The sequence below is a fragment of the Drosophila busckii genome, chromosome X (assembly GCF_011750605.1).
Source record: "Drosophila busckii strain San Diego stock center, stock number 13000-0081.31 chromosome X, ASM1175060v1, whole genome shotgun sequence".
NCBI classification, from domain to species: domain Eukaryota; kingdom Metazoa; phylum Arthropoda; class Insecta; order Diptera; family Drosophilidae; genus Drosophila; species Drosophila busckii.
In genome coordinates, this window is record NC_046608.1 from 157,686 (window position 1) to 173,489 (window position 15,804).

The 15,804-nt window shown below is 39.3% G+C and overlaps 2 protein-coding genes across 2 annotated transcripts in view; one reads left to right on the forward strand and one right to left on the reverse strand.

Moving 5' to 3' along the window:
• The window catches only part of LOC117134931 (neuronal acetylcholine receptor subunit alpha-7), a 117,684-nt gene that overhangs the window by 48,138 nt on the left and 53,742 nt on the right, over positions 1-15,804 (reverse strand). The gene's annotated exons all lie outside the window — the stretch shown is intronic.
• LOC117134930 (S-phase kinase-associated protein 1-like) lies at positions 12,171-12,925 on the forward strand. The gene has a single exon (XM_033294460.1). The coding sequence runs from the start codon at positions 12,286-12,288 to the stop codon at positions 12,751-12,753; it is 468 nt and encodes a 155-aa protein (XP_033150351.1). The 5' UTR covers positions 12,171-12,285; the 3' UTR covers positions 12,754-12,925.

Here is a 15,804-nt window from a genome sequence, read left to right on the forward strand (position 1 = left end):
TACACAGACGTTCGTAGTTGTTTGTATGTGTTGTTAGCCTGCTGTTGCCCTTTTTTTGCTTATTAAGCTGCCGCTGCCACTGCCGCTGCTTTATCCTTTTCGAACCAGCATTGAGAGAATTTTGTGGCAAAAAGCCAATTTGTAAGTAGCATCAATAAGAGGACAATCCAAAAATGGCACAATTTAACCCTGTATATCTCCCTCTGTCTGCTTCTTGCAAAGCTTTTGCTCTGGGCTCTGTCCTTTTTCCGTGTTGAGGTGACGAATGTGTGCCTGCGGTTTGGTTAAGTGGCAAACTAAGAGCGCTGCTTCAAACCGCAATCCCCACTCAACAAAACAGGAAATTTAACCTAAAGAAGCAGCAATTGTTAAAGAGCGGAAGCTTTCGTGGCCTGCTCACATGACTTGGAAATTGTTTGCTTTTTGTTATAAATTGTAAAAGTAGATCGGTAAGTTTAGCCAAGAGCACAGTCAAGCAATCTATTGGCAACCGCAATGCACGAGAAATAAGCAATGAGTCCCTGCTTACCATTTTTATGCTTGTTAGGGCTGTTGTATTTGGTTGTGCCTACGATCAGAATCTATAGGAACGATACAACTATCAATGCTAGCAGGCTCTTAACATAAGCTGTACACACAGCCGACACTTTTGTTATAGTAACTTTGATTTAAAACGCTACCTATCGTTTATCAACTGCTCAACAGGGCTTTGTTTTATGCTTTACACATCAATTATTGCTGTCTGGGAATAAAGGTAAACAACCATTCATAACTTGATTTGCTGGTCATAAAATTTCACTCATACTAAAGGAAAAACGCTTGTTAAGAACAATGTAAATAATTGTGCACAATTATCATTAGCATAGCTGCATGAGTGGGTGTTGTTCCTGCCCCTCTCTCTCGTTCTCTCACTCTCTATCTCTTTCTCTCTCTCTTTCTATCTCTCTCTCTCTCTCGCTCTCTCGTATTGTTTTAAAGGTCGTGTGAGAGTGAGAGTAGTTGGGGCTTTGTGTTTTATGTGGCGCTGATTGCATGTTGATTATCAATAAAATTTTTGCTCTTGTATCATTGTTGTATACATGTATACATTTGCTCACACACACACACACACACACAAGTAATCATAGTGGATTATTTTCTGTGTAGCAATAGCTACAGCTATAATTTGACAGCGAATCGTAATTACTGTTGATTTGAACTACAAATGCAGTGCAGTAATTGAAACTTTGCTTTGGCTCAGTTACATGATTTTGATTTGCATATAGACATTTTCATGATGGCAAACGTGATCGTCTTACTGTGGACCTCGCTTTGATGTTTATTTATTGGATCTATAAGTTATAAAATCATATAATTAACATTAACTAACAGTTCTTTTGAATTGTTCTACGAATGCATGTTCCTAGATTATATCGCTGGGTGGGTAGAAGACAGGAGAGGCTGGATGGCCTTGTTAGCCATCGCGCAATGGATTAGGGGCTGTCCATATATTACGTAATCGTGGGGGTGGGGGGGTGGTGAGGAAGGGGGAGGAGGCGGGACAACTGGACATGGATGATTACGTAATCATCTGTCCAAGACCCTCCCTCCTCATATGTAATCAAACCATAATCATTTCCTTGACCCCCTCCTTTTAAAAAATGGGGGGTCTTGGACAATGATTACGTAATCATTTTATACAAATATTTTTGTTAAAAGTATTTGTTTAAATATTTAGTTGCGCGCCGATTACTCCGCCAATAAGTACCGAATGCAACTCCGTGGAATCTCCGTTTGAAAATATAGATTAAAAAGAAAAAATTTGCTTATTTTTTTTCTTGTGATTACGTAATCATTGTGGGAGGGGGGAGGTTGTTCATTGAATGATTACTTTTGATTACCAGGGGGGAGGGGGTCAAAAATCGCCGAAAACGTGATTACATAATATATGGACAGCCCCTTAGGGTGCAAAGAAAGCTTATAGTCTTTTTCTTTATAATTATATAATTGAATAATCAGGTCTTTCTGTGTGTTTTCCTTCTTTTTTTTTCGTGTCGATAGTAAATAATAAATAATAATAATGTTTGGTTTTGTGGTGGGAACTTCGAGGGGTACTACTTATAGTTCGGGAACTGGTAATACTCAATATCTAAGATTTGACACAAAAGACTTAAAAGTACTCAGAGTATTATTTTTTCTCGGTGGAAGGTGCGATTCAAATATTATATTTATGAATTTCCAATACATAAACATACATTTGTTAATCTATGTTATGTTAGCATAGTATGCGTAATAATTGTGTTACTATGCAAAATTATATCTCGGCGTAAAAAGTGAGTAAGAGCATTAGCTGACTTTACAGCTTGGTAAATTGTTAAATAGTTTTTAATTTGCACAAACTTTTGTTGCGTTTGAAAACAAAGCTTTTCCTTATGTTCATCGCCAGGGTGTACATAGTAGTTGTAATAAGTGCATCTTAACACAATTAAAACCCAGCCCAGCGTCTGCAGCAAAGTTGCATGCCGCTTGTAAATGAGCAAAAGGTGGTGTGTTGGCCAGCAGCAGCTGCATCTCCTTGGCCTTGTTGCCGCTGGCTGCATCACTAAGTGGTGAGGCTTACTGCAAGGAATCAGCAAGCAATGCGCGCCGCTGGCTAACACATATACATACGTACATACAGGATAATGGACAAATATTTGCAGCAGCTGCAAGAAAAAGTCCACAAAGAGACAGAGAGTGAGAAAGGAAAGGGGAGCGTAAGTATCTAGTGCTATTGCCACCGGATATCAAATTCAGTTCTAAAATTTTACAGCATCAACGCAACGCTTACGTCGACTGCGCTGCTTTGACATTGAGACTGCAGTCGCTTGTTGTTGTTGTAGCTTTAGCAAGAAATTGCTCGCATGCTCTTATGCTTGCCCTTGTTTTTCATACACGTGCTCTCCCATTCTCTCTCTTTCTTACAAACGTTTGGCTGTTAGTTGAGCCACGTTTTAAGTGGCGTTGGCATTTCGGTTTGCTTTTTATTTATTTTGCTGCAGCTGCTGTTTTTTTTTTACACTTTTTTATTGCTATTTCTTTGGCGTTTTGTGCTGGGTGATAAGTTTTCTTCAAAGGAAATTAAAAGCGAAGCGACGAGCGCCCACTTTATTTTTTGCTGTGGGCTGAGAGATCTGCCTGCAAATTTCCGTCATGTGTGTTTGGGGGCTGTGTGTGTATTCGCTGACATTTGCCTTCACCTTGACTGTGTTCAAGTTGACTGTAATATAGCCCCTTTCAACATGCACTTGAAAAAATTAGGAGCTGAGTTAAAATTTGGCATTTGAACTGTAAATTAAATAAGCTACATTATTTATTTATTCATTTATTCAACTTTTAGTTTGCTAATTATTACTTGGCATAACCAAAAATATGTACATATATATGTATATATATATACAATCGCTGTATATTTTATGTTTCTGATAAAGCAACACAAGCTGGCGATAAAAGTTACTTATTGGAAAAGTTGAGCGCGACAGCCAGCCTCAAAGCCAATTGGGGCAGTCTGCCGCTGATAAATGACCGACGATTTAATGGTAAGCCCGCACATAAATACACACATACAGAGCCAAACATATGAGTGTGTGTGTGTGTGTGTGTGTGTGTGTGTGTGTGTGTGTGTGTGTGACGAAACTGTGGCCACAATGCAAATCAAAGACAAAAGCCAAATAGCCGAACTTTCGAGTGCAAAAATTAGTAAACAAAAAATAACATCTAAACACACACACGCACACATACTATAATGCATAGAAAATCAAGCCGACAGCAACAGCGGGAGCTCTTTTAAGCTCTCGTGGCGCTAGCTTTGTTTAACTGTTGTCTGTACAAGCAACAGCAACATAAAGAGAATTTGAATGCCAGTGAGGCTAAACAACAGACAACAAAGCTGCTGCGAGTCACAAATTAGTGAGTCCGAGAGAAAGAGACTAGGTTAGAGGAAGGGGAAGGGAAAGGGGGTGGTTGAAAGCGAGGGCGAGGACGAGGCGTTGTAGACCCCAATAAGTATATATATTCATGATCAACGAGACAAGCTGAGTCGATATAGCCGATATAGTCCGCAAATCGAAAAAAAAAAAACGATTTATGCCGACAATATTAAACGGAAAAAATCTGAAATAAATTATAAAAACGCTTTGCCATATTCTTGACCGATGCCGAAAATATATAATGGATAAATAACTTAGGAATTATTCACATTTCAATTTTCATTGTAGATAGTGGGGTGTGCTTGCTGATGCAGTCGGCAGGGTCTCTGCTGTGAAAAAAAAACTGTGACGCGTTTGCTGTTTTGTGTGCATGTGTTTGTGACTGCGTCGCGTGCCTGCTGCGATGCCTTAGTCAAAGTGTATATTAAAGTTGGTTGCGCTTAACTTTAATGGGTCCACTTTATTAGTTGTGGGCGTCTTTTTTTTGGGTTTTTTTTTTCTCTGGGTTTCGCTTAAAAAAAAAGGCAGCCAAAAATTATTCATTGTTAATTAATAAATTCCACGGTCTTTCATATTTTATTGGAATAAAATGTTGTGTTGATTGATCAATTGACTTGCACTGCATGTTTAAGCTTAAAGTGCTATGTTGTAATGAATTGTGAAAGGGGACAGCGTAAGACTCTGTACATAGTCGAACCATCTACCCTTCTTAACGAAGAAACTGATCCTCGCATAAATAATCGCCTAATATTTACAAATAAGCACAAGACGGGCACTAAGCGAGCATTATACGAATATCGCAAGAACAATCGCCCAATATTTAAAAGCGAGCCTCTAGCATTCGATCTGTGCTCGTTAAAGTGCTTAGAATTGAGCAATAAGCGAGCCTATAGCGAGGCATTTAGCTTTTTATACACTTTGACATTTTTGTAGAAAATGGAAAAAAGGGTATTATGAAGTGCTCAAATGTATGTAACAGGGAGAAGGAGCGGTGGCAACCCTACCTAAAAGTATCATATATTCTTGATCAGCCTCGACGAGCTAGTCGATATATGCCATTGTCCGTCTGTCCGTCTGTCCGTCCGTCTGTATGAGTGCTTGTTCCTCAGCAACTATAAGAGCTAGAGCAACCAAATTGGTATTTAGGACACTACGCTTTCATTTTATTTTTTTTCATTCCTCCCCCCCCCCGCAAATCGAAAAAAACGTATATAAGGGAAGTACACAAAACTTAAAAATCTGAAAATAAAATCACAAAATTGCCTAGTCGTGTTTTTGACCGATTGTGAAAATTTCAGAACGATAAAAAACTTAGGAACTATTGACATTTCAATTTTAAATATAGACAGCGGGGTGCACGTGCTGACGCGCCATACCAAACGTCGCTGCCGACGCAGCGCCGGCGTCGTGCTGACGCTACAGCGAAACGAGCTGTGACGCGCCGCTTTTGTGTGTTTGTGAGTGCATGCAAGTGTTTGCTGCGATGCCCTAGTCAAAGTGTATTTAAAAGTGGGTGGCGCCCAACTTTAACCTGTCCACTTGTTTAACAGTTACATTTTGGCAAGAACTCTAGCTGCATGCTTGCAAGCCAGAGTTTAGCGGTACACGGTTTTACTTTGTCTTTATTTTGTGAAAGTGAAAAAGGGTGAATCCAGTGCTCAATATAAATCGTAAATTATATATAATATATAATATTATATATTAAAAATGCTATTCAGAGAAAAAAGGAACCTCCCAATGAGCATAAGTTGAAATTTGCAAAAACTCTTGCTGAAGAAAGCGTCTTCATAATTGAGTTACTTATCACTTATTAGGCTCTAGCTTGCTTTTTTCACAGCTGCAGGTTGTCGATTGTGATCGTTTTATTATAGGTATAACTAATAAACAAGGCTCCCAAACGGTATCGCTACAGAGCCGCAAAACGCGGCTCGGTAACGATATTCGGTAATGAATTGCAAGCTATATTGTTAAGAAGACGGAAAAAGCTTGCGAACGTATACTAAAAGCCTTCTGTACTTGCCCAACTGTGAATAGAACATACATTTTTTAACGTAACTTAAAAGTGCTGTTAATATTTTTTTCAACAATTCAACCGCCTGCCGGAATCAGAGAAATATTTGTATAACCAAGGATTGCTAATCAAATTTTGTAATTTCGCGGAAAGCAACTGCACATAGTTCTCTCCAGCCCCACCCAATATAGCACCAGCGATTAGCAAGCCATCAAGCTGCTTTATTTATTCATTTTAATTGAATTTAATTTAATTTATTTGACCGCCACACAAAATGAAAATAGTTTTTTTTAATTTGCAATACGTTTTATTGCGCAATTATGTACTGAATTAAAAACGAACATATACACATGCAGAAACTGTCGGTTGTGTGTGTGTGTGTGATGCAAGTGAAACAATATAGAAAAATAAACTTGAGGCAAATATAGCAAATGAAAAAGCGTGGACTAGAAGTAATTTTTAAAATATACATTTAATTGCCAATGAAAAACATAGAAATAAAAATATGTAAGCCGCCGCTGAACGGGGAAAGGGTGAGTGTCGATAAATATAGCCAGCAGTACACACACACACATACACGTGAAATGCCATGCTACTGGTGGATGGAGGACATTAGTCAAGTGAGAAAGGTAGGGTATATGAGCGTGAAAGTAGGAAGCACTACGATCAAATCACAGCCATCTATCAAAAACCTGGGTGCTATGATAGATAACATGCTGATCTACCACTCACATATAGATTGTGTGAGTAAGTAGGCATCGAAAACGCAATGAGCCCTCTCGAGGATGTTTCCCAATGTTGGCGGGCCAAACATGAAAGGCGGCTTTTGATGGCAAGTTATATGCCGCACCCATATGGGCATCATCAGTAGCCAGCAAAAAGAGTTATGTGAGGAAACTAGCTACTTCAATTAACCTTGCGGCGCTTTATGCTATCTCCGGATTCAGAAGAGGAGGTAATATACTAACAGCTGAAGTTACTCGGAGAAGAGAGTTGCATTTTTCTATAAGCAACTGGCAAAGAAGATGGGAGACTGGAACCAAAGGACGGTGGACATTCCGACTGATCCCTCGCATTTACATTGTGGATGGGAAGAAGTCATGGGGAAGTTAACTTCCATCTAACACGATTCCTTACAGGTCATGGCGGATACCGCTAGTACCTGTACAAGCATGAAGCATATTCAAGCATGAAGACAGCCACCAGTGACATGCAAGCATACCACCAGTGGAGGAACTAGTGATGTTCACGATGGGGAGCGGCGACAATTAGGAGTTTGCAAACCTGCTCATTGAAGGAGATAGCAGGAGAGTACTACGCTGTCGTGATCCTGGATGTATGGAATGCCTTTAACTCAGCAAGTTGGGCGCGAATCAAGTATACGGTCTATAGGAATGGCGTTCCTAGCTACTTATGTATTTCTTTTTTTTTTATTCATTTTTTTGTGACAAAATGATTTAAAAAATTATAATTAAAAAGTATTTTAAAATTAAGTTTTGGTTTTTGTTTTTGAATTTTGATAAGCTTATATACTGGGAGTGTTGAACAGACCCAACATTAATTTCAAGGATTGGAAAAACCCCAAAAAACTAATCAGGAGTGTAAATTATTAAAAGTTAAATACATCGTTTAGTAAAATACATCGTTTAGTAATAAAATCGGAGGTCTCTGTGTTGTTAACAAAATAAAGTTTGTTGTAATCAGCACAGAGTACTCATGCAGTGGAGGGGCTCATGCAGTGAATAATTAGTTGTGCAAACGTGATAAAGGAATAAAATTTCGAGTGTACCTAGCAGGGACTGGGAGATTTAATTGACTCAAGAAATATGAAGAGTCAATTTCCTCATTAATTATTATTATTAGCATGATGCCAAACATAATTCGGCGGTTAGTTATCGATGGGAGATTAATTAAAAGTAGTATATTAGTATAGGATGGTGGATCAACACCTGGAAATAATAAAGTTTTTTTTTTTAACAGGTTCAATACTTTTCTGGTGGTTCGAGTATTGTGGAGACTAAGCACAAGAGCCATATTCTAGAATCGGACGAGCAAGAGATGTATAAAGTAATTTAGTTGTGTATGGGTCATCAAGTTCTTTAGCCCATCGTTTGATAAGCCCGAGAACTTGAATTGCCTTACTGACAGTTAGAGAAACATGCTTGTAAAACTTTAGCTTACTTTCGAGGAGAATACCTAATTCATTTACTCAATGAAGTAGTTGACGATGTGAGGCGAGTGTCTATGGAAGGACATAACTATAAATTTAGTTAAGTTTTAATAAATTATATTGACACCAATTAGAAAAGCATACATAACATTAGTATCATATCGAGTTATCTGCTGGATTACGAGCTGGTTCCACAGGGATCAGTCTTATGACCTCTGCTGTGGAACATAATGTATGACGATATTCTGAGGGTTCGACGACTACCGGATGGATGTAAGCTCATAGGATTCTCAGACGATCTGGCGCAAAAATTGAAAAGTATGGGGGTTGTAGTACGTAGGCAGTGGCGGAGTCAGTGAATCTTCTGGTACGAACCATGACGATCTCATGACGATTAAAAACAAAAAAACACACACAACTGGCCCGCATTTTTTTTTAGCGTCAAATTAAATTTAAATGAGCAACTGACATCCAAAACTAAAAGGTAAAGAGAGAGAGAGACAGAGAAAGAGAGAGACAGGGGGAGAAAGAGACATAAGGAATAGAGATGGCACGTGATTGTCAAAGCGCTGGCAAATTGCAAATTTTTGAGCATTCAACGCAACAATTAATTAGAGCGCTAAAAAAAACACACTAATGCAAATGCAGGCGCATACAAACACACACACTGCATTTTATCGCCCTTTTTTTTGCGCTTCATTTGTGCGAAAAGAATTTTAAAAGTTGAATTATAACAAATGAACATTCTTTTTATTTTGGTGTTGTAAATGTCGGCTTAATAGTTTATTGTTGAAATTATATTGAATGAGAATGGCATAAATAAGCAAATGACTTTTTGAGCGTTAATGCAACTGGCATGGCAATTAATTAATGTTATTAACTTTATACAGCGTAAGCACATTTCAACATATAAACATTATTTTTTTATTTCACCATTTAATTTCTTTCTCTTTCTCTCTCTCGGTCCGTGATAATTTTCATACTTGTTTTTTTTTTGGCCACTGCTAATGACAATACAGCACGGAAAAGATTGGACACGAAATTGGCGCACAAGTGGGACAAAAGTGCCGTTAATAAGCGTTGCATACACACGCCGGGACACACACACACACACATATAAGTGAAACAAATAAAACAGCTACAAGCTTTTATAAATAAACAAAAAGACTGAGAGCTTGAAACAACATAAAATTGCAAAGCTAAAACAACTAATAACAAAAAGTAATAAATAATTAAAATATATTTATCTTAATTTATAGAGTATACATATGTATTCCGTATCAAGCAGACGTTATTTATGTCACAAGTATAGCATACTTAAGAGTGCTTGCTTTGCATAAGCTAGAGCAAGACAACAAATGCTTAAAAGTGCGAGTGAGAGCTTGTGGCGGAGAGACATACGCATTTGCTGTTTTGCAGCTTTTAATGTGGTCAGCCAATGCACTATAGAATATTTGACTACTTTTTGAGGCGAAAACCCATTTTTTCGAAAGTCAGAAATATTATATTTGTTTAATTGGAACTCATTAAGGGAAAGCTGATTGTTTATGTTGCGTACCAAAAATTTCAATAAATTTTTAAAATGCGTTCGAAGAAGTGGGGCTTGTATTAAGTGTTTGTGAATTTCACTCTTAATGTCCCCAAAATAATGTGAAATGTGTAGGTAAAAAAAAAAGAAGATTTCATTATGTCACACTTTTCAATAGAGATTCAAAATTAGTCCATAGGAGTGCATAAAATATATTCTGTTTTGCAGATTTTTAAATTTTCTTTTATGCGGATATAGTTAGAAAAGCCACTTTTAACCACTTTGCATGAAATTTAAGTTTTTAGGACATAACCTCAAATTGGAAATTGAAATTGGCAAATAGAATGAGGCTTCTCAGAAACACACAAATAAGGGCTTTTTTTTTAATTTATTCACAGCTATCATACCTGAGACAGAGTTAGAAATGTAAAGAAAAGCTTTAATGGATGAAATCAACCGCTTGATCACAATATGAAAGCATTGTAAATGCAATTTTTAGTAATTTAAAGGCTTGCCACGCCCACTGGTTTTTTTTACCTAAAGGAACGGTGCCACGCCGACAATTTTCATAAACCTAATACTTTACGGCTACATAAGCCCAATGCAAACCACCCAACGGGAAAATGTTGCTTCGTTTTTGAGTTATTAATTTTGACCTCAAATAGAGTTCATATTTCCCAGAGTGCAAGGCCGCCACAAATCTCAGCTCACATGATGTATGGCGCTGAATTATAAGAGGTTGGGGGCAGCCCTTCGGTGCTGCTTATATGTATATGTTGTCTTAATGTTGCTTGTTTATTCATTAGACCATATGTAATTTGATATGCCAAAGTGTTTTGACACTCGGTGAAACATATTTGCGACGTGGGTTTATTCATATTTAATTGTTATAATTCTGTCACCAGAAGGTATGTGCGGCTCAAGTGGTTAGCTGAGAGCCAGCAAATAAACAGGGAAACTTTTGTGTAATTGTGAATTCATAAGGCCAACAACAGCCAAATTGATTGACCAAAATGTTGCACAGGAATTATGTCTGGCCATTAATGTTAAGCTAACTTTAACTTTAAGCACACACACGAACTCTCACTTATGTGCGTCGACATTATTTTAAATTGCCACTCAAAGTGATAGTTCTGTGTATAATGATGCGTACAGAGTACAATTACACGCCTTATGGGCAAGAGACAGTTATGCACACAGCGTTACAGCTCACCACCCACAATTACAGTTACACATTTGTGCATGCTGCATAAGAACAAACATTAGTTTGACTAAACATAAATGCTGCTATTTTGTCAGAGCAGCAAGTGTCAACAGTTAAGAGTCTCAACTTTGCACAGTTTACGACGTTTGTCATACGCCATGTTGGCCAGCAGCAAACCACGTACACACACACACACCCACACACACACGAAAAGCAAGCCCCCGATCCCCCACCTGCCACTTTGATAAACATGTATCCGCAACGCAGGCACTGTCACAACCTTTTGCGTTAACCTCAAGCAGTTGATGCGGCTTCCTTGCGTCTCCTTGCCTCCGCAGGCGCTGTCAAGTAGAGTGTTGTATGTGCTGAAGTTTATTCAGAAGGCGTGTCTAGTTAAGTTGACCTTATTGTTTGACTGGTCATTTGTTAGAAAATTGCACATAATGTTATTTGTCAATTAGGTGTGTGCAAAGCATTAACTGCCAGTTGGTGCCTATACTTGTTATATAGACGGCAAGGCAACAAATTCATTGAAGCCAAACAAATAATTGTAGTGTATGTTTTCATTCTCTTGCTCCCAAATTGTAAATAGCATTTGCTAATTGCATTTCTGTGTTGTTTGACGATCTCTCATACACTCCCCACTAACACGGTAGAGTCTTATCGAATCATTCACATACATATGTATTGAACAAGTCAATCACCCTCATAATAAAAGAACAAAAATATGATGAGAGCTATTATTCAACTCACGAATTATTTAGAAAAGCGTAATTCTCAGAGTATTAATATTAATTTATATGTTAAAGGAAAAACAATGTATTTCATGAATCAATCAATTATTATATTACGATGAGCAAGTCTTGAACAAGGCTGTTCGTTGACTATCGATTGTGAAATCAACAGTGTATGGAATCGATAGATCGTATCGTGAGTATCGATAGTGAACGAGCAGTGCTCGCATTTCACATTTCACATTTCGCAAATTGCAAAAAGACTTGCCCTTGCTTGCCCTTTTTCTCCCTCTGCATCTTGAAGAACGTTTTTGTTTGGTTGCTGTTTAACGCATCATTGAAAGCGCATAAAAAACAGCCACAAGTTAAAGTAAACAGAGTCTATACAGGAGCACATGACAGCTTAAGGACGCCCGTTGTCTTGTGCCGCGTGCCTTTGCGGCTGTTGCGGGTATCAATTGGCATTAGAGAGATTTAACAGCAGCCATGAGGTGTGCGACGTGATGGGCATGAAAATGTGCTGAAAGATGCTGAATTTGTGAGAGCTGGCAATGAAAATTCGTAGCAGGCCTTGAACTGTTGAACGGCTGCACTCCTTCCATATGTTGGGATATTCTAAATTCAAAAAATACATTTACTTATATATGCAAGACAAAAGAAAAACAATAAAACAGTAGTAAAATAAAGCAGAATGCCACGCATTAAATTGCAAACGTCAGACGGCAAAATCTTCGACACTGACGTGGAGGTTGCAAAATGCTCCCAGACCATTGCCAAGCTGCTGGAAAGCTCAGAGCTGCAGTCCGGTGGTGATGGCGATGATAATGATGATGATGATGATGATGATTATGACGGTGACATTGTGCCGCTAAGCAACATTAATGCACGCACCTTGGGCAAAGTTCTGCAATGGTCTGAGCACAATATGGCAGTAGCCGCGGGCAAGGTACCGCCAGAGAGCGACAGCTCCTGGGAACGCCAATTTCTGGATGTCGAGCAGTGTGTGCTCTTCGAGTTAATGCTGGCCGCCAACTATTTGGACATCAAGGAGCTCCTCGACCTCACCTGCAAGCGTGTGGCGGATATGATACACGGCAAGAGCACCGCTGAGATACAACAAATTTTCAATATACCGCAGACGCATTCGCAGCATGACTAAGTTGAGCTGACTACAAAATTCAAAGCAGGCCTTAAATCTCAGCCTACGCTGTTCTGCCATAACACGTGGCGAAGCAAACAGACACACCGACTCAGATATGTAGACATGTACATACATATATGTATATGTACTACATATGTATGTCTGTACATGCAGCACCATAAAAATAAACAAATCTGTTCAGCGCTAAGCATCCCAATGGGTAGTCAATTCAGACAGGAAGACACACGTGCAGGCTTTTTATATGTTCATGCACAGACTTTAAATGCCCTTGACAATGATAGCCATAAGCATAATATAAGCCGCATTAGTCGTTTTTAACCGTCGAAGTGCAAGTAGAATGCAAAGTTTGCTAATTGGGATTATGCGAAGCGATGTGTTTTTGCTTTTAATAGACTTTTGTAAGTATTTAAGATGGTTACATGTTCTTACTTACCAATTAAAAAAAGCTGAAATTAAATAGAATCTAAGCTCAGTGCACTAAAGTCGGCTAAGGAATTCATACTCTTGAGTTAAGTAGGCGGGCACGCTGCAGCAAATTTAAGATTCTTGTGTCTTTCCACATTTAAAAAATGATATTGCCTGCTGCTGGAATTGCTGCAATAAGTCCAGCAAAGCTGTGCCAAGCAGCTGCTTTTTAGCCCAGAAATTGTGAAAAGAGACACGTGCGCAAATATAAAGCATAGGAAATAGGAAATGTCTTTAAAATGCAATTGAGAGAATGGGAGAGTAAGAGAGAGAGAGAGAGAGAGAGAGAGAGAGCTGAACCGTATTGGATGCTGATGGACTATATGTTGTGGCAGCAACGAGGCGCTTATGTGGCAGGCATAATGATGATGAGTTTTGAGTGCAATAATTTGCTGAAATGATGTCATTAAACAATCGGCGCTTACCACGTACACTCACACGCTTACACACGCATAGACAGAGAGAGATAGATAGAGAGAGTGGGCGAGAAAGACAATAAAGTCAGTTCAAGCGTGACAAATATTGTTGATGCATACTTCTGAGCTATAAAAATCACTCATACGCAGCGTATGCACTCAATGTATGCACTCTCCCACGTTTTCTCTTTCTTCATCACACTCTTTTTTTGTGGTTCTTTAGTTTAGATTGCTGCATCCATTAAGTGCCAAGTGCAAAGTGCAACAAAAGTGCTGCGAAAATGGCGAGGTGCGAGACCCAGCGGTTGCCACAAAGACAACTATGTATGTAGACTCCCATCCACGAACACAAAGTCGAGAGCGATCTGTGGGCTAATGGTGAGGGCTTAAGGCGTTGCTAGCTGCTGCCATTGACAATTCTAAAGAAATTTATGTGCGAATGCAACTCACAAAAATGTATGTGTGTACGTTCTTAAGTAAGTATGTATGTATGTTACCAGCCGCTGTTGTTTTTTCTGCCTGTGCTGCTGACCTCATTGCTGCTTAGCTGATAAGCTTCCGTATACTTACGGCCAGCCTGACGCTGGCGTTGCAAGCCTCTTGTGGACTGGGGTATTCTTATTGCAGGCGTCACTTATCAAGTGATTTATGTTTGTAATTTACTAGCAATTGAAGCACTGCAAGAGCGCGACAGATAATGAGAGGGAATGGAGTTGTTTCCCCAATGTCTGCAAATTGTCAAACAATGAAATGCTTTTATTAACAAAAGACACACTTTGCCAAAAAGAGTCGTCACTCAAACAATTGGATTCTCAGTAGCTTCCCAAAACATTCAGCTAGCCTAGGCATTTAGTTTTTGTATTCAACTAGACTGAGCGAGAGAGAGAGCGAATAGACTTAATTAGCAGTCAACGCCACAACTACAGCTAAGTGCTCAGCTGCGGTCATTAGATCTTCATTAGCGAGCAAAAGTTGCAGTGGTCCGAGAACTCATTTCCTGCTCCCACTAAATTGTGCTCATTATATCACACAACTGATAAATATATAAATTTAAACTTTGCTCAAATTAAATTGCAGACTTGTGGGTGGTGCTAAGCAGAGTTTTATTTACAAGCTCAACAATCTATTGGTGGTAGAAATTTGCGCAATTAAGTGCATTGCGATATTGCTATCGCAAGCGAAGTGTTATCGATCAAACAAACAAGTATTGGACATTCATCAACGTCAACAGACATGGTCACATTGGAATCGACATTTGACATAAAATAGCAAATGCATGCCGCTCAGACACTCAACAACTTTAAGTTTCTCTCTTATTATAGAAAACCTACTAGGCTGAAGTCTGTGCTCATTAGTGTCTGCTCGCAACGTATTGGCAAGTACATGTGTATACACTTCGCTGTGGTTCAGTTTACTTGTGTCAGCTGCAGCCTGCAACGCCCGCATGCCATTTCATGCCAAGTTGCACGCGCTTCATTCAAATCACGCCGGGCCTGTACCTTCCACATGCCCCAGGCATTGTACACAGGGTGCCAGTCGCGCCTTGCAATCAAAAACTGTTTGCAAACCCAGCGCCGGGTGGGAGAAGCGAGAAATGTGGGCTGCTTGTGGGCAATGCCACTTTTAATTAGCGCACTTCGAGGCGCACTTTATCAGCTACAATAGGGGCAGTCCGCTTCCTGCTACCTCATTTCCGTACTATCCAATTACGGCCGCTTCGTCACAGTTTGCATTTCACTGTTGTGGTTATATAAACTTTTCGCACAGAAACTATGTATATACATATGTATGTATTTAGTATATATGCATGTATGTACATATATGTACAATATAAATAAATATGGCGGCCGAAGCGGCAAGATGGGCTGTGCAACCCAACGCCTTTTAAGAGTTCATGGAACTCATCAGCGGCAGGTACTCCCCAAACGATTTGTTTTCCATTTACTGTCAAGTAGTGTGAAAAGCAACGCCTAAACTCAAACTGTTGGCCATAAGCCGTTCGCGCTGTCACTTCTGCCTAATGGCCATAATGTGCACTCATCACAACAATTTGAGTTCGCTAGCGGCAGGCGACGTTTTGCGCTTTTAGGCCTCCCAGGCGCATTAAGTTCCTTTTGGCTTCACCGAGCACTCATCAACGTGCCTCAGCAATTTCAGCATTAACACA

Coding starts and splice junctions, on each gene's coding strand:
- LOC117134930 (XM_033294460.1), top strand. CDS start 12,286: ATGCCACGCATTAAATTGCAAACGTCAGACGGCAAAATCTTCGACACT.